This window comes from Salmo salar, chromosome 13 (assembly GCF_965601325.2).
Source record: "Salmo salar chromosome 13, fSalSal1, whole genome shotgun sequence".
In the NCBI taxonomy this organism is placed as follows: Eukaryota; Metazoa; Chordata; class Actinopteri; order Salmoniformes; family Salmonidae; genus Salmo; species Salmo salar.
Window position 1 is genome coordinate 28,318,265 of NC_138303.1, and position 26,359 is coordinate 28,344,623.

Sequence of the window (26,359 nt, forward strand, 5' to 3'; positions counted from 1 at the left end):
AAAACATTTTTAGTCATTTAGCAGACGCTCTTATCCAGAGCGACTTACAGTAGTGAATGCATACATTTCATTTCATAAATTTTTTGTTCATGTGCTGGCCCCCAGTCAATTTAAATAAATTCATTAGGCCCTAATCTATGGATTTCACATGACTAGGCAGGGGCGCAGCCATGGGTGGGCCTGGGAGGGCATACGCCCATCCACTTGGTAGCCAGGGCCAGTCCAGTGTAGAGCCAGGCCCTGCCAATCAGAATTTATAAAAAATCCTCACAAAAGGGCTTTATTACAGACAGAAATACTCCTCAGCTGTCCGGGTGGCTGGTCTCAGACAATCGCGCAGGTGAAGAAGGCGGATGTGGAGGTCCTGGGCTGGCGTGGTTACACGTGGTCTGCGGTTGTGAGACCGGTTGGACGTACTGCCAAATTCTCTAAAACGATGTTGGAGGCGGCTTATGGTAGAGAAATTAACATCACATTACATTATCTGGCAACAGCTCCTACAGTCAGCATGCCAACTGTATGTGTAACAGTGTAGGTTCCGTCCCTCTCTTCGCCCCAACCTGGGCTCGAACCAGGGACCCTTGCACACATCAACAACTGACACCCCACAAAGCATCGTTACCCATCGCGCCACAAAAGCCACGGCCCTTGCAATGCAAGGGGAAAGCCTACTTCAAGTCTCAGAGCGAGTGACGTCACTGATTGAAACGTGAGACACGTGAGACATCTGTGGCATTGTGTTGTGTGACAAAACTGAACATTGTGACCGACTGGATCATATCGATCTTATGTAGCAAAATTATAAAAAAAAAAAAAATTATTTCTTTATTTTTGTGTTTTTTTTACCCCTTTTTCTCCCCAATTTCGTGATATCCAATTGGTAGTTACTAATCGCTGCAACTTCCATACGGAATCGGGAGAGGCGAAGGTCGAGAGCCACACGTCCTCCGAAACACGAAACACGATCCCGCCAAGCCGCACTGCTTCTTGACACAATGCTCGCTTAACCCGGAAGCCAGCCGCACCAATGTGTCGGAGGAAACACCGTACACCTGGCTACCGTGTCAGCGTGCATGCGCCTGGCCTGCCACAGGAGTCGCTAGAGCACGATGGAACAAGGACATCCCGGCTGGCCAAACCCCCCTAACTCGGACGACGCTGGGCCAATTGTGCACCGCCCCATGGGTCTATAAAGAGGTGAGCGAAACACGCGAAGTTGAGTTTTTAGGCTCTGAGTGTGTATTCCTGTGTGTGAAGGCGTAAACAGGGCCGAGTCAGTGGAGGATGATCTGAGAGTTAGTCGACTCAAAGAAACCTATCATTGGTCGGTTGCGGGCGACCTACAGCCGTCCTGACACTGAATTGATCACAGTAGGGATTGGTGCGGTCTGTAGGGCTGTGGGGCCACGGTGACTGTGGGTTCTATGTGAAGAACGGTACCTGGTGAAACCCTATTGGAAGAAGGACCTCATTCTGAAAAGTGTCTGTGAGACCGTCTAAGTGATCCTCAGAAGTGGTGAATTCCAATTATTTTAAATGTGCTAGCCAGGTATGCCCTGGGTTTGGTAATTTAGCGTTAAATATCTAGCATCTGTGTGAACTGGTTTTGGCCATTTAATGTTAAAACATCCGGAATCTGTGTGAACTAGTTAAGACCATTTATGATATAGGATAAGATAGTAAGGTGCACCTGTACTTGTTTTAAACCTGTAATTATTTTAAACCCGTACCCCATTTTAGAAGTATTGAAAGATGCAAATGTATGACTTGCATTTTCCTAAGAACTAACCATGAGATAGAAATGAGAAAATATTCCTGCAGGTTAAAATATTGTTGAAAAACAACTAATTGATTAGGTATGTTTGAGAATATAGCATTGTGTGACTGTGATATGAGAGCTGTGTGAATATGGAAATGAGTCTTAATCTGATGTTTGAATAGTAACATATAGAAATATGCTTAATCAGATGATTGAAGTTTGGATAATAAGCTTTGATATAACGTTATCTCGGGGTTCCGTTCCTTCACTGCCCATCATAGAATATCACGGAGTGGTATTGAGAGCGGGATGATATTTTAGAAAGCAGCGGAAGGTCTATAGTTCCTGAGAGGCTTGGTTTTGCCGTGGTTTCTGGGAGGTAAGAGAACCGTTGAGGATCCCATGGTCATTGTCCGGTAAACAAAAGTTTATTTTTTTTGTTCTGCTGAGAGTATGTTTGGAGAGCTGCTTCGTAGCTATGGACTAGTCCTTGAAGAGGGAAATTGAATGGTTCTCGTGAGTACCTAAGAATTTCTTACGTTTTATATGGATTCTGTGAATATATGAAAATATGATAAATTGTATGTGTGTATAATCGATTACTAGAGATTTGATGAAGTAATACTGGGAATATAATTAGATACAATTTAAACTACCCATACGTAGATGTACGTAGGTTTTGAGTTGGTGTCTTTAATGGATAATTTGATAAAGATGAGGTTTAAGCATTATTAAACTGTCTACAATGTCTGGGGAATTGTCTTAGAAACCGATTGGAGTGTGTCCGCTTTTGGTTAACTTACCCTAACGATGTAACTATATAACGCGTATTGGATTTTCTCCGTCTGGGTACTAATACATTTGAAATAACACTTCCCTCTGTTGGGGCTCGGGGGCAGTATTGAGAAATTTTGAAAAAAATATGTGCCCATTTTTAACTGCCTCCTACACCAACTCAGAAGCTAGGATATGCATATTATTAACACATTCGGATAGAAAACACTCTGAATTTTCTAAAACAGTTTGAATGGTGTCTGTAAGTATAACAAAACTCATATTGCAGGCAAAAACCTGTGAAAAATAGATCAAAAATTTTTTGAATTTTGTGACTGTACTATTTAGTGTCATTGTTTTATAGATACCATAGTGAGAAAGGATTCATTTCGCAACTCCTACGGCTTCCACTAGATGTCAACGATCTTTATAAAGTTGTTTGAAGCGTCTATGATGAACAGAGACCGGATGGCAAGGAAGAGAAGTTGACCTCCCTGGGATGTCTTCACTTCATTATTGGCTGCACCTGCGCAATCATGTGATGCGATACATTTTTCAAAGACGTTTTTCAAGACACAGGAGAGGTCGGGTTGAAACATTACTGATGTTTCACGTTAAAAATGGCTCTAAAGATTGATGCTAAACAACGTTTGACATGTTTGAACAATGTAAATAGATTATTTTTTTACTTTTCGCCGTGACTCCCCCCCCCCCCCACCCCCCCGCGCTACTTTTTAGTAGCCTACCGAAGCGCTAACAACATGGAACAACTTGGAGTTATTTGGACATCAATTATGAACTTTGTTGAAAGAAACCACATTTGCAGTGGACCTGGGATGCGTGGAATTGCCAATGGATGAAGAGAATCAAAGGTAAGGGAATATTGACAATAGTAATTTTGATATTACATGGGTACAAGATGGTGCTAACCTGTATAGCCTAGCCTATTGTTCTTAGCACAGCACCCGGTTTATTGCAAATTGTGATTTCCCAGTAAAGTTATTTTGAAATCTGGCATTGCAGTAGCATTTACGAAATGTTAAACTATGAATATTTGAATGACAATAATATAATTTACCAATGTTATCGAATAGTAATTTTGTGATTTGTAACGTTGTTCACCGGAAGCATTTGAGAGAAAAAAAAAATCAGATTTTCACCGCTTCGGTAAAATGCTGTTTTTGGATATAAATATGAACTTGATGGAACAAAAAATGCATGTATTGTGTAACATAATGTCTTAGGAGTGTCATCTGAGGAAGATTGTCAAAGGTTGGTGCATAATTCTAGCTGGTTATCCGCTTATGGTGACGCCTGTCTTTGAATTGACAAAACATTACACACAGCTATTTTCAATGTACTCTCCTAACATAACCTAACTTTATGCTTTCGCCGTAAAGCCTCTTTGAAATCGGACAATGTGGTTGGATTTAGGAGATGTTTATCTTTCAAATTGTGAGAAATAGTTGATTGTTTGAGAAATTGAAATTATTAGATTCTTGCAGTTTTTGAATTTCCCGCCCTGGTCTCTTGACAATGAATCCCGATATCGGGATAAGATCCCCAACAGGCCTGGAAATGTGTTTTATTTTTTTTCTTCCCAGTATGAGAGGAGTTGCTGGATTTATTGAATAATCCTTTTTCCCTAAAGTTAGAGCGAATTAAAATGGAATCTCGACGTAATTTATAAAGGCTATTTTCTGGGAATTGTGTCTTATTGTGTTATTATAGCTGGCCATGCTTTCCACCTGGCTACCCCTACTCCGGCCAGCAGCAACCTGCCCAAGCCCCCCCCCCCCCCTTCTCCGTCACCCAAATCCAGATAGCTGATGTTCTGAAAGAGCTGCAAAATCTGGTCCCCTACAAAATCAGCCGGGCTAGACAATCTGGACCCTCTCTTTCTGAAATTATCTGCCGCAATTGTTGCAACCCCTATTACTAGCCTGTTCAACCTCTATTTCGTATCGTCTGAGATCCCTAAAGATTGGAAAGCTGCCGTGGTCATCCCCGTCTTCAAGGGGGAGACCCTCTAGACCCAAACTGTTACAGACCTATATCCATCCTGCCCTGCCTTTCTAAAGTCTTTGAAAGCCAAGTTAACAAACAGATCACCGAACATTTCGAATCCCACCGTAACTTCTCCGCTATGCAATCTGGTTTCCGAGCTGGTCACGGGTGCACCTCAGCCACGCTCAAGGTACTAAACAATATCATAACCACCATCGATAAAAGACAGTACTGTGCAGCCGTCTTCATCGACCTGGCCAAGGCTTTCGACTTTGTCAATCACCGCATTCTTATCGGCAGACTCAGTAGCCTGCCTTTCTCAAATGACTGCCTCGCCTTCTTCACCAACTACTTCTCAGACAGAGTTCAGTGTGTCAAATCGGAGGGCCTGTGTCCGGACTTCTGGCAGTCTCTATGGTGGTGCCACAGGGTTCAATTCTCGGGCCTGACTCTTTTCTCTGTATATATCAACGATGTCGCTCTTGCTGCGGTTGATTCTCTGATCCACCTCTACGCAGACGACACCATTCTGTATACATCTGTCCCTTCTTTGGACACTGTGTTAAAAACTCCAAACGAGCTTCAATGCCATACAACACTCCTTCCGTGGCCTCCATCTGCTATTAAATGCATGCTCTTCAACCGATCGCTGCTCGCACCCGCCCGCCCGACTAGCATCACTACTCTGGACAGTTCTGATTTAGAATATGTGGACAACTACAAATACCTAGGTGTCTGGTTAGACTGCAAACTCTCCTTCCAGACTCACATTAAGCATCTCCAATCCAAAATTAAATCTAGAATCGGCCTATTCGCAACAAAGCCTCCTTCACTCATGCTGCCAAACATACCCTCATAAAGCTGACTATCCTACCGATCCTTGACTTCGGCATTGTCATTTACAAAATAGCCTCCAACACTCTACTCAGCAAATTGGATGTAGTCTATCACAGTGCCATCCGATTTGTCACTAAAGCCCCGTATACTACCCACCACTGCGACCTGAACGCTCTCTTTGGCTGGCCCTCACTAAATATTCGTCGTCAAACCCACTGGCTCCAGGTCATCTATAAGTCTTTGCAAGGTAAAGCCCCGCCTTATCTCAGCTCACTTGTCACCATAGCAACACCCACCCGTAGCACGCGCTCCAGCAGGTATATTTCACTGGTCATCCCCAAAGCCAACACCCCATTTGGCCGCCTTTCCTTCCAGTTCTCTGCTGCCAATGACTGGAACGAATTGCAAAAGTCACTGAAGCTGGAGACTTATATCTCCTTCACTAACTATAAGCATCAGCTGTCTGAGCAGCTTACCGATCACTGCACCTGTACACAGCCCATCTGTAAATAGCCCACCCATCTAACTCATCCCCATATTGTTATTTTTGTTGTTGTTGCTCTTTTGCACCCCAGTATCTCTACTTGCACATCATCATCTGCACATTTATCACTCCAGTGTTAATGCTAAATAGGAATTATTTCGCCACTATGGCCTATTTATTGCCTTACCTCCCTAATCTTACTACATTTGCACACACTGTATATAGATCTTTCTATTGTGTTATTGACTGTATGTTTGTCTATCCCATGTGTAACTCTGTGTTGTTGTTTTTGTCACACTGCTTTGTTTTATCTTGGCCAGGTCGCAGTTGTAAATGAGAACTTATCAATTGGCCTACCCGGTTAGATAAAGTTGAAATAAAATAAAATAAACGTAGGTGGCCGCATGCACTTTAAACGTTTGTTTGCGGACCGCCATGATATCACAGAAGAAGAATGCGCAGCGTTGATGGTCTTGAACGTACCCTTCTGCATACCCCCCTTGCCCGGGAAAATCTGCACAAGAAGATGCACAGGGCTCGAGACAGATATTGAAGCGCATGAGTTGTGGAGTCGTTTTCTATAGTCTAGCTACTTTACTTGCACATTCTTGTAACTTAAAGTCGTTTGTTGCGGTTAGAGTTCAGTGTCGATTGAACAGACAGGACTGTTATGTGAGGCAAGGCCGCAACAGTTGGGTTTTGGAGGATTGCTGGAGAAGCGAGGGGAAATGTCCTGGTGGTCGTGCGGGTAAGCCAATCGGCCATATTTTTGCATACAGTTGTGAAAAGGAGCCACGCACTTCAGTTTATTCAAGGAACCTGGCACTGCATTCCAGAAAAGATTACGGCTTTTGTACTCTGTCGTTTTATTTTCAGGGGACTTCGTGTGCATTTTGGTTGTGAGCTGGGAGCTTGCTCGGTAACGTTAGCCAGCTAACTGTTCAGTAACAGTGAATTGCTCGTTTAGAAGCCGTTGTTATTGTTGCCAGCAAATCAAATTGTATTTATCACATGCACAGAATACAACTGGTATAGACTTTACAATGAAATGCTTGCTTACGAACCTTTTCCAACGACGTAGAGTTAAACTAAATAATAACTAACACGAGCAATAAAATACAAAATAATGGAGCTATACTATTTACAGGGAGTACCAGCTCAATGTGCAGCGGTACTTGAGGTAGATATGTACATGAAGGTAGGGTAAAGTGACTAGGCGTCCGCATTGCTAGGTAAGAATAATAAGAGTAAAATAAAGAGTAGAGTGGCAGCCGCCAGGTAGTTGTTTGCTAACGTTAGCTGGCCAAATCAGCTAACATTACCGGCTTCTTCACCACCAGTTGCAGTCAATTGGACGTTTTTCTGTCATGTATGCAACAATTTACTAATCACAATTCCACTTAGTTAGCATTGTGCATATGTCATTGATTGGTGTATCTATAAATTGAAGATTGGCTTTATCGCTAGTGGCAGTAGTTTTTTGATTAGCCAGCGAGCTAACATGCTGACCAGAACGGACACGTCGCGTGCGCGAGCGTCGCAAAATAAATTTAGAAATCCATGTTATTCAATTATTGCACCCACACTCCTCGGGTGCGTCTGGTTGCCTAGGGCTAAAATAGAACTCCTTTCTATTTCTGATGCAGATCGCCTGAAAGTCCTGCCTCTCCCATCTCCTCATTGGTTTATAGAAGCAGGTACCCACGTGCCATCTCCTCATTGGTTATACCCACTAGGGTGATTGAAAGACGAACTGAACTGTTTTGCGATAGTCGTGGTAATGTTTAGATGCCAATCACCATATAAATTCAAAGATGAAAAAGCCTGGAAGGAGGAGAGATGACGAGAAACTACTCGGTTGGCCGTTTTATGTGTGGATTAATTGGCGGTACAAATTAGCTAGCAACAGCAAGGTAGCTAAATAGGACAAATTAGCTAGCAAGTGCAAGCTAACTAGCTAAATTGCCATACATGTTTAATGCTTTTTGACCTGTCCCCAAATTAATGTCATTGGTTCAGAGTTTGTTTTGATATTTTAATCTGCATGTGGTGATCGCGTTTGGTGTAGGGGCAAAAAATACATTTATGCACGATGGCGCACATGCGCAGCCTGTTTGGGTTGGGTTCCGTGTAACGTTAACTACATTGTTTACAAGACTGATACAGTAGGTGGGCTTCAAATCAAAGCAAATTTGATTTAGTCACATGCGCCGAATACAACAGGTGCAGTAGACCTTACTGTTAACCTGTTAGGGCTAGGGGGCAGTATTTACACGGCCGGATAAAAAACGTACCCGATTTAATCTGGTTATTACTACTGCCCAGAAACTAGAATATGCATATAATTATTGGCTTTGGATAGAAAACACCCTAAAGTTTCTAAAACTGTTTGAATGGTGTCTGTGAGTATAACAGAACTCATATGGCAGGCAAAAACCTGTGAAGATTCTGTACAGGAAGCGCCCTCTCTGACCATTCCTTGGGCTTCTTGGCTCTGTTTATTGAAAACTTAGGATCTTTGCTGTAACGTGACACTTCCTACGGCTCCCATAGGCTCTCAGAACCCGGGAAAAAGCTGAATGATGTAATTCCAGCCCCTGGCTGAAAAACATTAGCGCCTTTGGTAAGTGGTCTATCAGAGGACCATCAGACTGAGGCGCGTGCACGGGGTGACACCATATTTTTATTTTCTCTCTCTTTGAGCTAAAACACAGATTCCCGGTCGGAATATTATCGCTTTTTTACGAGAAAAATGGCATAAAAATGGATTTTAAACGGCAGTTGACATGCTTCGAAGTACGGTAATGGAATATTTAGAATTTTTTTGTCACGAAACGCGTCGGGCACGTCACCCTTCTTTACCCTTTCGGATAGTGTCTTGAACGCACGAACAAAACGCCGCTATTTGGATATAACTATGGATTATTTTGAACCAAACCAACATTTGTTATTGAAGTAGAAGTCCTGGGAGTGCATTCTGACAAAGAACAGCAAAGGTAATAACATTTTTCTTATAGTAAATCAGACTTTGGTGAGGGCTAAACTTGCTGGGTGTCTAAATAGCTAGCCCTGTGATGCCGGGCTATCTACTTAGAATATTGCAAAATGTGCTTTCACCGAAAAGCTATTTTAAAATCGGACATAGCGAGTGCATAGAGGAGTTGAGAAATTGAAGTAATAGCATTTCTAAGGTATTTGAATAACGCGCCACAGGATTCCACTGGCTGTTACGTAGGGACGATTTCGGGGACGATTTCGTCCCACCTTCCCTAGAGAGGTTAACCTCTTACATCTAGACGTTCCGCTAGCGGAACACCGCTCCAATATCCAATGATAGGGCGTGGCGCGAAATACAAACTCCTCGAAAATCCAAAAACTTCAATTTTTCAAACGTATGACTATTGTACACCATTTTAAAGACAAGACTCTCCTTTATCTAACCACACTGTCCGATTTCAAAAAGGCTTTACAACGAAAGCAAAACATTAGATTATGTCAGGAGAGTACCCAGCCAGAAATAATCAGACACCCATTTTTCAAGCTAGCATATAATGTCACAAAAACCAAAACCACAGCTAAATGCAGCACTAACCTTTGATCTTCATCAGATGACACTCCTAGGACATTATGTTATACAATACATGCATGTTTTGTTCAATCAAGTTCATATTTATATAAAAAAACAGCTTTTTACATTAGCATGTGACGTTCAGAACTAGCATTCCCACCAAACACTTCCGGTGAATTTACTAAATTACTCACGATAAACGTTCACAAAAACATAACAATTATTTAAAGAATTATAGATACAGAACTCCTTTATGCAATCGTGGTGTCCGATTTTAAAATAGCTTTTCGGTGAAAGCACATTTTGCAATATTCTGAGTAGATAGCCCGGCCATCACAGGCTAGCTATTTTGACACCCACCAAGTTTGGTACTCACCAAACTCAGATTTACTATAAGAAAAATTGGATTACCTTTGCTGTTCTTCGTGAGAATGCACTCCCAGGACTCTACTTCAACAACAAATGTTGGTTTGGTTCCAAATAATCCATAGTTATATCCAAATAGCGGCGTTTTGTTCGTGCGTTCAAGACACTATCCGAAGGGTAAAGAAGGGTGACGCGCCCGGCGCGTATCGTGACAAAAAAAATCAAAATATTCAATTACCGTACTTCGAAGCATGTCAAACGCTGTTTAAAATCAATTTTTATGCGATTTTTCTCGTAAAAAAGCGATAATATTCCGACTGGGAGTCGTTGTTTTCGTTCAAAGACTGAAAATGTAAACATGGAGTCGTCTCGTGCACGCGCGCGCCAGTCTCATTGTTCTCAGATCGACCACTTACCAAATGCGCTACTGTTTTTCAGCCAGAGACAGCAGAGTCATCATTCAACGTTCTGCCGCCTTCTGAGAGCCTATGGGAGCATTAGAAAGTGTCACGTTACAGCAGGAGTAATAACCAGATTAAATCGGGTACGTTTTTTTTCCGGCCGTGAAAATACTGCCCCCTATCCATAACAAGTTAAATGCTTACTTACAAGCCCTTAACCAACAATGCATTTCAAGAAATGGATATTGTCTGTGAACTCTAAGGAAACTTGTTACACAGTTTGAAGGACATGTATGTTACAAAATTACAATACAAAGCTAGATGCACGAGGTAGGGCAGCTGCAGTATTTTATTTTTATTTAGTCCAAATAGCATTTTAAAAGGTAAACATGCCTAGCCATTCTATTGTTAAAGGGTGCGCTTTTTAAGGCGATGGTTACTTTTAAATTTTGGCTGATGGACCTGGAACTTTGTCAGAAGTGGGACAACTTTGTCAGAATCAGCCTCCCAAACTTTATTGGGGGGGGGGGGGGGGGCGCGTTATAACAACCATGTGTAGTTATCGCTTTGTCGTGGACTGGCCCAGGCTGAATGTCGGCGCTGTACAGTACCGACCGTCATTGGGGACATCATACCATCTGTGAGGGATGGGTAATAGGCCTAGCGTTATAAATTACCATGCGTTCTACATGTCCAAACGGGCGTACCGACCTTGTGGTAGAGAGGATATACTGCCATTTTAAGTCAAGACGTCTCTTAATAAAGCCTTGTTCACATTGGCAGTTTGAAGTGACTCAAATCCATTTTGATTTAATTGATTTGCCCTCTAATGGTTTTTAAACTTATTTGGCATATATTGTTGCTTTCTAGCTACTTTGACAGTTTTGACAATACCATGAAGTGGTAGCTAACTAGGTTGTTAATTTATGACCAAATTAGTGAATGTGCTAGAAATCGAAACAGCTAGCTAGTTGGCTGCTGTGGTTAGCCAAAATGGACTAGTTTTGAAAGTTCTTATCTTTTGAGGCTTTTGAAAGTGTTCTTACACTATGATTTTGAACATTTAAAGCAACGTCCGTGGCAGGAATTGTCACCTTAAGTTCTCAGTGATAGGAAGCGGGAACACCACCACCAATCAGCCTACACTCTGCACAATCACCGTTGTTAAATGACAAATACCTTTGCCATGTCAGCAAACGACTGCACTCTGAACACACACAAGTCCAATTTGGTCACTTGTAACTTGCTGTTCGTCAGTCAGTATCCCAAAACAGATTTAAAAAGCAAAACTGATTTGAGCATTAAGGCCTGCAGTGTGAACAAGGCAGCTCACATGAAATGGGTTCAGCTCAATAAAGCAGCAGGTATGACTGGTAGGTGATAGTAGCTGTGAAGGAACTTTGTAATTGAGGGGCTCATCCATGGCTGTGTTTCAAACTCATAAAATACACACCCTCGTCCACTTGCCCTTGGAGTCCCCGCAGCCATATTTGTCATTGGTCAAAATGATTAGCCAAGCAAGGGAAGTTTGCAACGTAAGCCCCTCAGCCCTCGTTTTGCGAGTGTACAATTCTGTTCACTTCGGGGCGTGAAACGCATCATAATTAAATTCGCGATGATTGTTCATCCACTAAGATAAGTCAGCCAAAACTTAAAACGTCAATATGGATAAGTCGACATACAAGTGTAAGTAAAAACTATTGTCAAAGGTTAGAAATTGTGCTACTAATGCACATGACGGCACAAACATATCTCGTAAAAGTGATGATTTTGTTTGGTTAGCTTTTGGAAATAGTAAAAGTGAAACATTTTCCTTCATTTGCTAGCTATCATACAGTAGGTGTATATTAATAATTATATAGTTAATATAAGTAGACATGCAATCATAATTGACTGTAGCACATATAAAACTCCCAAAAGCAACCGGTGGCTGAAAACAGTCATCGCGGGATGAACGAGTGATGAATTTCCAGGCAAGGGCGGTCCATTTAAAAATGATTCCTTCCTCCCTTGCCCTGGAAGTGTATACTCGTCAGACGTCATCAAAAGTGTCCACTTAATTTGAGGGCTGAGGGGATAGGGTGTGTGTGTCTTTTAAGTGTTTGGAATGCAGCCCATGTCTCACTTAAACATCAAAATAGATTGAATCCAGGTGTGCTAGAGTTTTATGCCTTCCTCTGGTCTCATCTTTTTCTTCTTGTTTATTTGCAGCATGCAGAGTGACGATGGAGACGGGATGCTGTGTGTTGACACAGACTCTGATGTGGCGGAACAGCGGGAGAGTTGTAAAGTTAAAGTGAAGTGGACTCATGAGGAGGTGAGCGATTGATCTAGACTTGAGGCCTTGTCCCATAACTCTAAAATGGCTTCCTATACTTGTGTATATAGTCCTCTGTAACCTAAACACTAACCGGAGGCTCTCAGCCCTGACTAACGTAAAAGTGTTATAAAGAATGAGGAGAATAGTAGCAGCTGCTCTGTAGTTAGCAGGTGCAGTAGTATGTTCTTTCTCTTGTACTTGTAGGATGATAATCTAAAGATCCTGGTGCACAACTTTGGAAAAAGTGACTGGAAAACTATCGTCAGCTTCCTACCAGTGAGTATTTGGGACAGATATAGCACAGGCTTAATTGTAGAATATAATTTTAGTCCTCTATTTTCTTCCTGTTAGGATTGATACTATGAATAAGAGCATATCTGTGTAAAACCTTACAAAAGTTGCTTTCCTCTAGGGACGTACAGAGTACCAATGTATGCACCGCTATATGAAGGCTCTGGATCCAGATATAATCAAGGGTACTTGTACCAAGGAGGAGGATGACAAGGTGAGCATCAACAAGCCAATGTCATTATACAGATGATTTCCACAGCCCATTATTTATCCTTCCCCTTCTTACATCATTGTATCTCTGTAGGTCATTGAGCTGGTGAGTAAATATGGGACCAAGCACCTGAAGGGCCGCCTGGGGAAGCAGTGCAGGGAGCGCTGGCACAACCACCTCAATCCAGACGTGAAGAAGTCCTCATGGACCCCAGAGGAGGACCTGATCATCTACAAAGCCCACTGCGTCCTGGGGAACTGCTGGGCTGAGATTGTCAAACTGCTACCTGGAAGGTAATTTGCCACAGCAGGGTCCAGCATTAACTTTTTTTCTCACTGGCCCGTCAGGATAGTTGACCGGGTCACGTCAGTTGACCCAAAATCTACTGTCCCAAACTATATTTCTACTGTCCTGGACCTGGGGTAGTTTAAATTGCATTTGGGTCATGCAGGGCCCATAGGTTAGCGTGTCTATTATTAAACTGCGAATAGGCAACATTTTTAATATCTAGATAATCTAGATGGCGTAGCAGTTCAGACGTTCTCTACCCTCCTCTTGTCGTGTCCCGTGTATATATATATTTACATTTTTTTTTTCTTCACTTATCTTTTTATATATATATATTCTTTTTTAATTCTAAAAACTCAACCTCAAAGCACTCTCCTGCAACCCGCCTCACCAATTTAAAAAAAGAAAGTATTATTTACCTCATCTGAATTCCACAACAGAAGCTAGCAAGAGGTTAGCCATTTTCACTGGCTAACGTTGAAGTTCAGCTAGCCACCGTTAGCTGTCCTCAGCTATCCATTAGCTCGAAAAGCTATCGCCAGTTTTTGTACAGCGCGACTCAGACCAGAGCATACCGGACCTATTCTCTCTCCTTTCCCCGATTTCTACCGCAGGCTCTGGACATTTACACCTGGATCTTGCAGCTAACTAGCTGCTACCTGAGTGACTATTGGCAACGTCGGTCACGGAATTAACACACATTATTACGGAGCTAGCCAGCTAGCCAGCTGAAGAGTTCCGTCAGCCACTCCTGGGCTATTCCTGAGCTAGCCAGCTGAAGTGTCTCCTGGGCTACAACTCACCTATCCTGACCCGTTTTACTGCCGATCCGGAGCCCCATCGGGTCTTCACGACTGGACCACCGACGTTATCTGCCCGAGGGAGTTATCCAACTGGCCCCTCCGTCGCGACGTAACCTGATCGCCCATCTGCGGCCCGCTAATCGTTAGCTGTCTTTTCGGCTGCGATCTGAATAGGTCTATCGGACACTTTTCTTGGGCCACTATAACTAACTATTTTGCCAACTTGGACAGGTCCCCCCTTCCACACGGAACCCCACTAACCCACAGACGGAAACGCACGAGCTGGCTAAAAACAGACCTCCCTCCCATCTTCCACCAGCTTGCTACCTATGGCCCGGCTAGCTGTCTGAATCTCACTGGACCCTTTGATCACTCAGCTAAGCATGCCTCTCCTTAATGTCAATATGCCTTCTCCATTGCTGTTCTGGTTAGGGTTTATTGGCTTATTTCACTGTAGAGCCTCTAGCCCTGCTCATTATACCATATCCAACCTCTCAGTTCCTCCACCCACACATGCTATGACATCTTCTGGTTTCAATTATGTTTCTAGAGACAATATCTCTCTCACTATCACTAAATGCCTAGGTTTACCTCCTCTGTACTCACATCCCACCATACCTTTGTCTGTACATTATACCTTGAAGCTATTTTATCGCCCCCAGAAACCTGCTCCTTTTTCTCTCTATTCTGGACGTCACAGACGACCAATTCTTATAGCTTTTAGCCGTACCCTCATACTTATTCTTCTCTGCTCCTCTGGGGATGTAGAGGTGAATCCAGGCCCTGCAGTGCCTGGCTCCACTCCTACTCCCCAGGCGCTCTCTTTTGATGACTTCTGTAACCGTAATAACCTTGGTTTCATGCATGTTAACATTAGAAGCCTCCTCCCTAAGTTTGTTTTATTCACTGCTTTAGCACACTCCGCCAACCCGGATGTCCTAGCTGTGTCTGAATCTTGGCTTAGGAAGTCCACCAAAAACTCTGAAATCTTCATCCCTAACTACAACGTTTTCAGACAAGATAGAACGACCAAAGGGGGCGGTGTTGCAATCTACTGCAGAGAGAGCCTGCAGAGTTCTGTCCTGCTATCCAGGTCTGTACCCAAACAATTTGAACTTCTACTTTTAAAAATCCACCTCTCCAAAAACAAGTCTCTCACCGTTGCCGCCTGCTATAGACCCCCCTCGGCCCCTAGTTGTGCTCCGGACACCATATGTGAACTGATTGCCCCCCATCTATCTTCAGAGCTCGTGCTACTAGGTGACCTAAACTGGGACATGCTTAACACCCCAGCCATCCTACAATCCAAGCTTGATGCCCTCAATCTCACACAAATTATTAATGAACCCACCAGGTACAACCCCAAAGCCGCAAACACTGGCACCCTCATAGATATCATCCTAACCAACGTGCCCTCTAAATACACCTCTGCTGTTTTCAACCAAGATCTCAGCGATCACTGCCTCATTGCCTGCACCCGTAATGGGTCAGCGGTCAAACGACCTCCACTCATCACTGTCAAACGCTCCCTGAAACATTTCAACGAGCAAGCCTTTCTAATCGACCTGGCCCTGGTATCCTGGAAGGATATTGACCTCATCCCGTCAGTAGAGGATGCCTGGTTATTTTTTTTAAAATGCCTTCCTCTCCATCTTAAATAAGCATGCCCCTTTCAAGAAATTTAGAACCAGGAACAGATATAGCCCTTGGTTCTCCCCAGACCTGACTGCCCTTAACCAACACAAAAATATCCTGTGGCGTTCTGCATTAGCATCGAACTGCCCCCGCGATATGCAACTTTTTAGGGAAGTTAGAAACCAATACACACAGGCAGTTAGAAACGCCAAGGCTAGCTTTTTCAAACAGAAATTCGCTTCGTGCAACTCCAACTCTAAAAAGTTCTGGGACATTGTAAAGTCCATGGAGAATAAGAACACCTCCTCCCAACTGCCCACTGCACTGAGGATAGGAAACTCTGTCACCACCGATAAGCCCACTATAATTGAGAATTTCAATAAGCATTTTTCTACGGCTGGCCATGCTTTCCACCTAACTACCCCTACTGCATTCAACAGCACTGCACCCCCCACAGCTACTCGCCCAAGCCTCCCCCATTTCTCCTTCTCCCAAATCCATTCAACTGATGTTCTGAAAGAGCTGCAAAATCTGGACCCCTACAAATCAGCTGGGCTTGACAATCTGGACCCTTTCTTTCTAAAATTATCTGCCGAAATTATTGCAACCCCTATTACTAGCCTGTTCAACCTCTCTTTCGTGTCATCTGAGATTCCCATAGATTGGAAAGCAGCTGCTGTCATCCCCCTCTTCAAAGGAGGTGACACTCTTGACCCTAATTGCTACAGACCTATATCCATCCTACCCTGCCTTTCTAAGGTCTTCGAAAGCCAAGTCAACAAACAGATTACCGACCATTTCGAATCCCACCGCACCCTCTCCGCTATGCAATCTGGTTTCAGAGCTGGTCATGGGTGCACCTCAGCCACGCTCAAGGTCCTAAACGACATCGTAACCGCCATCGATAAGAAACAATACTGTGCTGCCGTATTCATTGACCTGGCCAAAGCTTTTGACTCTGTTAATCACCACATCCTCATCGGCAGACTCAGTAGCCTTGGTTTCTCAAACGATTGCGTCGCCTGGTTCACCAACTACTTCTCTGACAGAGTTCAGTGTGTCAAATCAGAGGGCCTACTGTCTGGACCTCTGGCAGTCTCTATGGGGGTACCACAGGGTTCAATTCTTGGGCCAACTCTTTTCTCTGTATACATAAATGATGTCGCTCTTGCTGCTGGTGAATCTCTGATCCACCTCTACGCAGACGACACCATTCTGTACACTTCTGGCCCTTCTTTGGACACTGTGTTAACAACCCTCCAGACGAGCTTCAATGCCATTCAACTCTCCTTCCGTGGTCTCCAACTGCTCTTAAACACAAGTAAAACTAAATGCATGCTCTTCAACCGATCGCTGCCTGCACCTGCCCGCCTGTCCAGCATCACTTCTCTGGACGGTTCTAACTTAGAATTTGTGGACAACTACAAATACCTAGGTGTCTGGTTAGACTGTAAACTCTCCTTCCAGACTCACATCAATCATCTCCAATCCAAAGTGAAATCTCGAATTGGCTTCCTATTTCGCAACAAAGCATCCTTCACTCATGCTGCCAAACATACCCTCGTAAAACTGACCATCCTACCAATCCTCGACTTCGGCGATGTCATTTACAAAATAGCTTCCAATACCCTACTCAACAAGCTGGATGCAGTCTATCACAGTGCCATCCGTTTTGTCACCAAAGCCCCATATACTACCCACCACTGCGACCTGTACGCTCTCGTTGGCTGGCCTTCGCTTCATAATCGTCGCCAAACACATTGGCTCCAGGTCATCTACAAGACTCTGCTAGGTAAAGTCCCCCCTTATCTCCGCTCACTGGTCACCATAGCAGCACCCACCTGTAGCACGCGCTCCAGCAGGTATATCTCTCTGGTCACCCCTAAAGCCAACTCCTCCTTTGGTCGTCTCTCCTTCCAGTTCTCTGCTGCCAATGACTGGAACGAACTACAAAAATCTCTGAAACTGGAAACACTTATCTCCCTCACTAGCTTTAAGCACCAGCTGTCAGAGCAGCTCACAGATCACTGCACCTGTACATAGCCCATCTATAATTTAGCCCAAACTACTACCTCTTCCCCTACTGTATTTATTTATTTTATTTATTTTGCTCCTTTTCACCATATTATTTATATTTTATCTTTGAACTTTCTTCAAACTACAAATCTACCATTCCAGTGTTTTTCTTGCTATACTTTATTTACTTTGCCACCATGGCATTTTTTTGCCTTTACCTCCCTTATCTCACATCATTTGCTCACATTGTATATAGTCTTATTTATTTTTTTCTTCTACTGCATCATTGATTGTATGTTGTTTTACTCCATGTGTAACTCTGTGTTTTTGTATGTTGTCGAACTGCTTTGCTTTATCTTGGCCAGGTCGCAATTGTAAATGAGAACTTGTTCTCAACTTGCCTACCTGGTTAAATAAAGGTGAAATAAAAATAAATAAAAAAATATGGTATGTATTAAAAGCTGCGTAATATAAATTAATAACAGTTAATAATTTTAGCTAAGTCTAATATTTGACTAGTTATGCTGTGCTCTGATTTTCAAGAAGAAGTTGTGACTCTTGGTGGTGCTTGAATGAACAGCCTATCATATTGCTCAAATAGACAGACTTTTATGCATGTGCTCTCGACAATGTGGTGCTGAATCCGATGCTGCCCCAGTAGTTTCCAATGGAAGATCGCAGCAGTGCACAGAAATCTGACTGAACAGCCAAAATGCGCTGAACATGTTGATGGAGCCAGTGGATGTGGTGATCAACTGGGCCAGATGTTTTTACTGGCACGTGGGTCATGGTTAATCATCATAATATCAAACCCTGCCACATGCAATGAAATGGGTCACATTCAGATCCTATGTTGACCTAGCAGAATTTGTACATTTCTACCTCTGACAGGACTGACAATGCCGTGAAAAACCACTGGAACTCAACCATCAAACGTAAAGTAGAGATGGGAGCATATGTTATGGACAATGACGGGAGCCCACTACTACCCACTACTCTGGAGCAGGGCGAGGTCAGCCCTGTGAATTCTTCACATACTAACAAGCACCATGGTTCAACTAACCCATCACCCATTACTTTGGAACAGGGAGAGGTTAGCCATTTGTGTTTCTCACATTTAAACCAAAAAAAACAGGTGCCTGTATATGCTTTTAGTGTACACAAGGTAAAGTGTTGCGTTTTGAATATAGTGGATGTTTGATTAACCTAGGTTATCTTTGCTTGCAGGTGGATTTCCGTTTTGATGTTGTTTTAGACTCGGAGCCTGAACCTCCAGAGGTGGTAAGAATGCGATGTCCTTGACTGTTACTCTATTTGCACAACCTCACCAACACCCCCCATTTGCCCCCCCCCCCCCCCCCCCCCGAACCGCCTCAATTCATCAGTGCATGGACTCTACAAGATGTCGAAAGCGTTCCACAGGGTTACTGGCCCATGTTGACTCCAATGCTTCCCACAGTTGTTAAGTTGGCTGGATGTCGTTTGGTTGGTGGACCATTTGTAGATGCATATGGGGAAACCCAGCAGCGTTGCGGTTCTTGAAACAAACCAGTGCGCCTATTGCCATACCTGGTTCAAAGGCACTTAAAAAAAAAAATCTTGCCCATTCACCCTCTGAATGGCACACCTACACAATCCGTGTCTCAATTGTCTCAAGGCTTAAAAAAACTTTCTTTAGCCTGTCTTTCCCCTCCATCTACACTGATTTTGAAGTGGATTTAACTATTGACATCAGTATGGGATCACAGCTTTCACATCAATCTGTCATGGGAAGAGCAGGTGTCCTTAATGTTTTGTACACTCAGTGTATGTCTGTGGGAGACAAACAGAAGTGATATGTCCCGTGTTCTGTTATCCTCCTATCAGGTATAATTACAGTGCATTCGGAAAGTATTCAGACCCTTTCCCTTTTTCCACATTTTGTTCCGTTACAGCCTTATTCTAAAATTGATTCAATTATTTTTTTCCCCCTCATCAATCTACACACAATACCCCTTAATGACAAAGCAAAAACAGGTTGCTAGAAATTTTGGCAAATGTATTAAAAAAATAAAAACATACCTCATTTACATAAGTATTCAGACCCTTTGCTATGAGACTTGAAATTAAGCTCAGGTGCTTCCTGTTTCCATTAATCATCCTTGATGTTTCTATGACTTGATTGGAGTCCACCTGTGGTAAATTCAATTGATTGGAAATGATTTAGAAAGATGCACACCTGTCTAAATAAGGTCCCACAGTTGGCAGTGCATGTCAGAGCAAAAACCAAGCCATGAGGTCAAAGGAATTGTCCGTAGCGCTATGAGACAGGATTGTGTCAAGGCACAGATCTGGGGAAGTGTACAAAAAAATGTCTGCAGCATTGAAGGTCCCCAAGAACACAGTGTCCTGCATCATTCTTAAATGGAAGAAGTTTAGAATCACCAAGACTCTTCTTAGAGCTGGCCGCCCGGCCAAACTGAGCAATCGAGAAAGAACGGCCTTGGTCAGGGAGGTGACCAAGAACCCGATGGTCACTCTGACAGAGCTCCAGAGTTCTTCTGTGGAGATGGGAGAACCTTCCAGAAGGACAACCATCTCTACAGCACTCCGCCAATTAGACCTTTTTATAGTAGAGTGGCCAGACGGAAGCCGCTACTCAGTAAAATACACATGACAGCCCGTATGGAGTTTGCCAAAAGGCACCTAAAGGACTCTGACCAGGAGAAATGAGATTCTCTGGTCTGGTGAAACCAAGATTGAACTCTTTGACCTGAATGCCAAGCGTTACGTCTGGAAGAAACCTGGCCCCATCCCTACGGTGAAGCATGGTGGTGGCAGCATCATGCTGTGGGGATGTTTTTCAGCGGCAGGGACTGGGAGACTAGTCAGGATCGAGGGAAAGATGAACGGAGCAAAGTACAGAGATCCTTGATGACAACCTGCTCCAGAGAGCTCAGGATTTCAGACTGGGGAAAAGATTCTCCTTCCAACAGGACAACCACCCTAAGCACACAGCCAAGACAACGCAGGAGTGGCTTCGGGACAAGTCTCTTGATGTCCTTGTGTGGCCCAGCGAAAGCCCGGACTTGAACCCGATCAAACATCTCTGGAGAGACCTGAAAATTGCTGTGCAGCAACGCTCTCCATCCAACCTGACAGCGTGAAAGGATCTGCAGTGAAGAACGGGAGAAACTCCCCAAATACAGGTGTGCCGAGCTTGTAGATTCATACCCAAGAAGACTTCAGAGGCTGTAATTGCTGCCAAAGGTGCTTCAATAAAGTACTGATTAAAGGGTCTGAATCCTTATATAAATATGATATTTCATATTTTTTTATTTTTTTACATATTTCTAAAACCCTGTTTTTGCTTTGTCATTATGGAGTATTGTGTGTAGATGAGGAAAACAACTATTTAATCCATTTCAGAATAAGACTGTTATGTAAAGAAATGTTAAAAGTCAGTGGGTCTGAATACTTTTCAAATGCACTGTATTATTATAACCAAGTGGAGACACTTGAGAATTTCTTCACAGTATAATCTTGAAACATTCAAACCGTTTCACCCATTCTCTTTGTTCTCTGTAGATGAGGCAATATAGAGAGGCTATGGCCCTCACTCAAAAAATTAGGCCAAAAAAGGACTCTCACCTAGCCAGGCCAAAGATGGTGGTGTCTCCACCTGTCTCAGCCAAGAGGGACTCCAACAGCCCCTGCTCTAGCGGTGTCCCCACAACCCACCAGTCGCGTCAGAAGAGCATCACAGAAGCCGTACTGCGAATGATATCAGAGGACATGCTTCCCCTCAGCTTCGTCGAGGGATCAGGCTTCAGGAGGTTCATGTCTGTGATCGGCCCCCAGTATCAGAGGCTGTCCCAGCGTGCCGTGGGCCTCCGGCTGTACGATGATGTGGAGAAGGCCATCAAGCCCCATCTGATCCGCAACCTGAAGACCTGCCTGGCGGCCAGCGCAGGAAATTCTGTGATCCACGCCACCCTGGACCTTTGGGCCAGCCCCTATGCCGACCCCATTGTCGCCGTGCAGCTGCACTTCTTGGATGACGACTGGCACATCCACCGGCCCACCGTGGCCTTCCGCCACATCGGCCACAAGAACTTGAACGTGGCCGTGGCTCGGGAGCTGGAGGCTGTTCTGCTGAGTTACGGCCTGTTTCCCAACAACCTGGGTTACATCATCACCAACGAGGCCAAGCACACCATTGCTGCCTATGACCTCTTCTGCGACTATAGGATCATGTGCTCGTCTCAGCGAGGCGACCCAAACGAGGAGGAGATGCTGGCCTTCCTGGGCGACCAGATGCCCACAGAGGACTTCTCAGAGATCCAGTTTGGCACCCGTGTGGGCTGCATTGCCAACATGCTGCAGCTGGTGATCAAGGAGGCTCTGAAAAAGTCTCGTGTTGTGGAGAACCTGCTGTCACAGGTGCACAACGTGGTGGCCTTCTTCCACCGCAGCGCCTACTGGAACGAGGTGTTGCTGAAGGAGTGTGGCATGTCATTGACCCCCTCACCCGACAGTGGTCACTGGAATTCCACCTTTGTGTCGATGCGGCGGATGGTGCTGGAGGTGGTGTGGGGCTCGGTCATGACCCTGCTTTCTCAGGCCTGCATTGAAGCCAAGGACTTGTCCAGCTCCCCGCCAATGGTGAGGGCCAAGCGAGAGCAGGTGGTGGACATCATCGGCCTGCTGGAGCCCTTCGAGGAGGCCATCCAGGTGCTGCAGAGCGACGCTGTCACCTTCTCCCTCATCATTCCCTCTCTGATCGGCCTGGACAGGACCTTGGAGACCCGCCCCACCAACTACAGCCACTTCTCCAAGGGGCTCCGATCTGGCCTGCACACACACTTCCAGCCCCGCATCCTGCAGAGGGACCTGATCCTTGTCACGGTGCTGGACCCCCGCATTAAGCTCCAGCCCTTCGACAACGCCAAGCAGGAGGGGGACACCTCCACACTGGCCGCCCCCTCCAAGTTTCAGGTCCGAACGCTGGTTGAGGCGTCGGTCACCGACATGGATTCCTGGAACCCATTTGTGAAGCAGAAAGAGGGTGAAGACAGCCAGGAGGACTCTGAGGCCTCCAGCTCTAACAGTTGCAGCGTCAACCTCAAGCGCAAGTCCATCTTCAGTTTCCTCCAGCCTGCGGCCAAGACCATAAAGCTGTCTGAACTGGACCAGTACTTATCAGAGCCTGTGCTGCATGGGGACTGCTCTACCCAGGTCTTTTGGAGAGATGCCTCACGGTTTCCCCAGCTCCAGAGGACAGCCAGGAGGCTGCTGGCTGTGCCAGCCACATCAGGGGGCTTTGACCGGCTTTTCCCCATGGCGTCCTGCATCGTCAGGGCCAAGAGGAGCCGGCTGCCCCCTCACACCACCGAGAGGCTGCTGCTCTACAGGGAGTCACTGAAGGGGGAAGACATCCAATTCCAATGGCTTCACTTAACAGTTATAGACATGCTGAACAAATCAAATCAAAGTTTATTTGTCACGTGTGCTGAATACAACAGGTGTAGACCTTACACTGAAATGCTTACTTACAGGCTCTAACCAATAGTGCAAAAAATGTATTTGGTGAACAATCGGTAGGTAAACAGTGCCTTCTACATCTCATTATCAGTCCTGTTTGTGCAGGATCTCTTACCGTAATGTTTTTTTATATTTAACCTTTACTTAACTAGGCAAGTCAGTTAACTTCTATGGGCTACGTGGCCACCTGCGGCACACAGCCAGTGAAATATCAGGGCGGCAAATTCAAAATGTCATAATTCAACTTTCTCAAACATACAACTATTTTACACCATTTTAAAGATGCACTTCTCCTTGACGTAACCACATTGTCCGATTTCAAAAAGGCTTTACAGCGAAAGCAAAACATTAGATTATGTTAGGAGAGTACATAGACAAAAATAATCACACAGCCATTTTCCAAGCAAGGACATGTGTCAATAAAACCCAAAACACAGCTAAATGAAGCACTAACCTTTGACGATTTTCATCAGATGACACTCCTAGGACATTGTTGCACAATACATGTATGTTTTGTTCGGTAAAGTTCATATTTATATCCAAAAACAGCATTTTACATTGGCGCCTGATGTTCAGAAAATGTATTCCCACCAAAACGTCTGGTGATTGTGGACATCAATTTACAAAAATACTCATCATAAACGTTGACAAAATATATAACAATTATTTAAAGTCTTATAGATAGACTACTCCTGGATGCAACCGCTGTGTCAGATTTTAAAATAGCTTTACGGAGAAAGCACATTTTTCAATATTCTGAGTACATAGCTCGCTATCACAGCAAGCTATACAGACACCTGCCAAGTTTGGGGTCACCTAAACTCAGAATTAGTTTTATAAATATTCTCTTACCTTTGCTGATGTTCGTCAGAATGCACTCCCAGGACTGCTTCTTCCACAAGAAATGTTGTTTTTGATCAAAATAATCCATATTTATGTCCAAATACCTCTGTTTTGTTTGTGCGTACAGATTTCTTATCCAAAGGCATAACGCGCGAGCGCGGTACCAGAGACAAAGTCAAAATGTTCCATTACCGTACTTAGAAGCATGTCAAACGCTGTTTAAAATCAATCTTTATGGTATTTTTAACGTAAAATGGCGATAATATTCCAACCGGACAATGGCATATTCATTCAAGAAGAAAAAGAACGAACGGCTCGCTCGCGGGATTGCGCATATCCAATCCCTTTGTCCACAGGCAGTCCACTGATTGACTGAGCTCCTATTATCTGCCCAGTGACAGGAGAATGCTGAAAGAACTTTCTGAAGGCTGTTGACAGCCAATGGAAGCCTTAGGAAGTGCAACGTGACCCCACAGAAACTGTAGTTTTGATAGAGAATCAAAAGAACTACAATTCCCAGACTTTCCACTTCCTGGTTGGATTTTTCTCAGGTTTTTGCCTGCCATATGAGTTCTGTTATACTCAGACACCATTCAAACAGTTTTAGAAACTTAAGTGTTTTCTATCCAAATCTACTAATAATATGCATATTCTAGTTTCTGGGCCAGAGTAGTAACCAGTTTAATTTGGGTACGTTTTTCATCCGGCTGTGAAAATACTGCCCCCTACACCCCAACAGGTTAAGAACACTTTCTTATTTACAATGACAGCCTAGGAACAGTGCATTAACTGCCTTGTTCAGGGCAGAATGACACATTTCTTTTACCTTGTCAGCTCAGGGATTCGATCTAGCAACCTTTCGGTTACAGGGCCAACGCTCCAACCACTAGGCTGCCTGCTGCCCCGTTAGGCGATTGTCATCCAAGTTGACATGATTGAACAATGAGTCGGAACAGAAACCTGCACACCAAGGGTTGAGCTTTGAGGGCTGAGTCATGTCATGAAATGTAACACAACAGAAATAATACCTCTAATTCTTGAATAATGTTATTTTTGTAATTAAGAAGTTAATTAATATTGATTATCATGGAGCATTTTGGAAAGAACATGTTTGGTACACCTTGTAATGGACAATATGGCAAGATGGACAAATATTTTTGAGTGTATCCTGGCAACTATTCTTAACTTTTTTCTGTTTGGGGTTTGAATCTGTAAACAGATAACATAAATTAAATGTTCTACACAAACATTTTTTTGTCATTACCTACTGTAGTTACTACTGTGTATTTGCCATTTTTCTTCAAGGATCAACTAGCGAACTGGGAACCTGTGTTATAAAGTGACAAATAAGTTCATATTGAATGGTGTTTTTAAAATGATTTTCTGGTTTGTTTGGTCAAACTTTTAATCAAAATGCACATTGTTTGCATATTACTGTAAATGGGTCTTATGCAGGTTTACATTTCACCGATAGAAATATGCACTTTTCTATACCTCTTTTATATCTCTAATACTGTGAGGTTTCAGTTGCTTGTCACTGTGAACTCTTACTTGAGGACTAATCTCATAGCAAGTAGTGTTGGAGTAGTAGATAAGTTGCACAAATAGGTTAATTTGGGTCACCTTGGAATGAGAGAATTTCTGTCAGTTGTAAGTGTACTGAAATAAATTGCCTTGGAATTGAATTTGAATGTACAGTACAGATAACATTAACTCTCCCCATAGGTTAACTAGTGATGAATAATGAAAAGATACCTATACTGTATGCAACTGGGTCGAGCAGTTAGTGTTTTTGTTGCCCTAGCCTATATCTGGTATGTTTTTTTTCTCCTGACATTATGCCTGTACATTTCACTATTACATACTTAAGAATTTTGTAAAAATAAACTGTGGAAAAAATCCATAAAGTATGTAATAGTGAAATGTCCACACAACAATCATTTCTCTGTGTATTTATTCTAGTCACTTTAAAGTAACAATGCCTTGAATGTATGCAATTTACTCCAATCATGTAATGGATTTGAGACTTTGGTCTTATTTTGAGGGGGATTGTGTTAAACAATGCAAATCTCTCGATTTCACATGAGCTACTGGTATTGCTTTCTGAACCTTCATTTAGTGCTCTGTCCAATTGCCAACCTCTCATGAACAGCTATCTTTAGTTGGGTTTACCTCTACCAGATTGAAATGTCTGGGGAATGTATGGAAAATAAAGACACTCAATGTTTCTGTA

General features: G+C 43.6%; 1 protein-coding gene across 3 annotated transcripts; it reads left to right on the top strand.

Moving 5' to 3' along the window:
• The first annotated feature begins 2,778 nt into the window (after positions 1 to 2,778).
• LOC123726203 (uncharacterized) lies at positions 2,779 to 26,359 on the top strand. Of its 3 annotated transcripts, none has more exons than XM_082959936.1 (8): positions 2,779 to 3,405; positions 12,408 to 12,513; positions 12,721 to 12,792; positions 12,929 to 13,021; positions 13,112 to 13,311; positions 18,652 to 18,853; positions 18,988 to 19,041; positions 21,328 to 26,359. In XM_082959936.1, exons 1-8 carry the CDS (start codon positions 3,386 to 3,388, stop codon positions 23,302 to 23,304), a joined length of 2,724 nt encoding a protein of 907 aa, XP_082816062.1. In that variant the 5' UTR covers positions 2,779 to 3,385; the 3' UTR covers positions 23,305 to 26,359. The 3 variants fall into 3 exon arrangements, with proteins under 3 accessions (XP_082816062.1, XP_082816064.1, XP_082816063.1); XM_082959938.1 differs by having other exon boundaries at positions 18,652 to 18,772; XM_082959937.1 differs by lacking the exon at positions 2,779 to 3,405 and adding an exon at positions 6,399 to 6,609.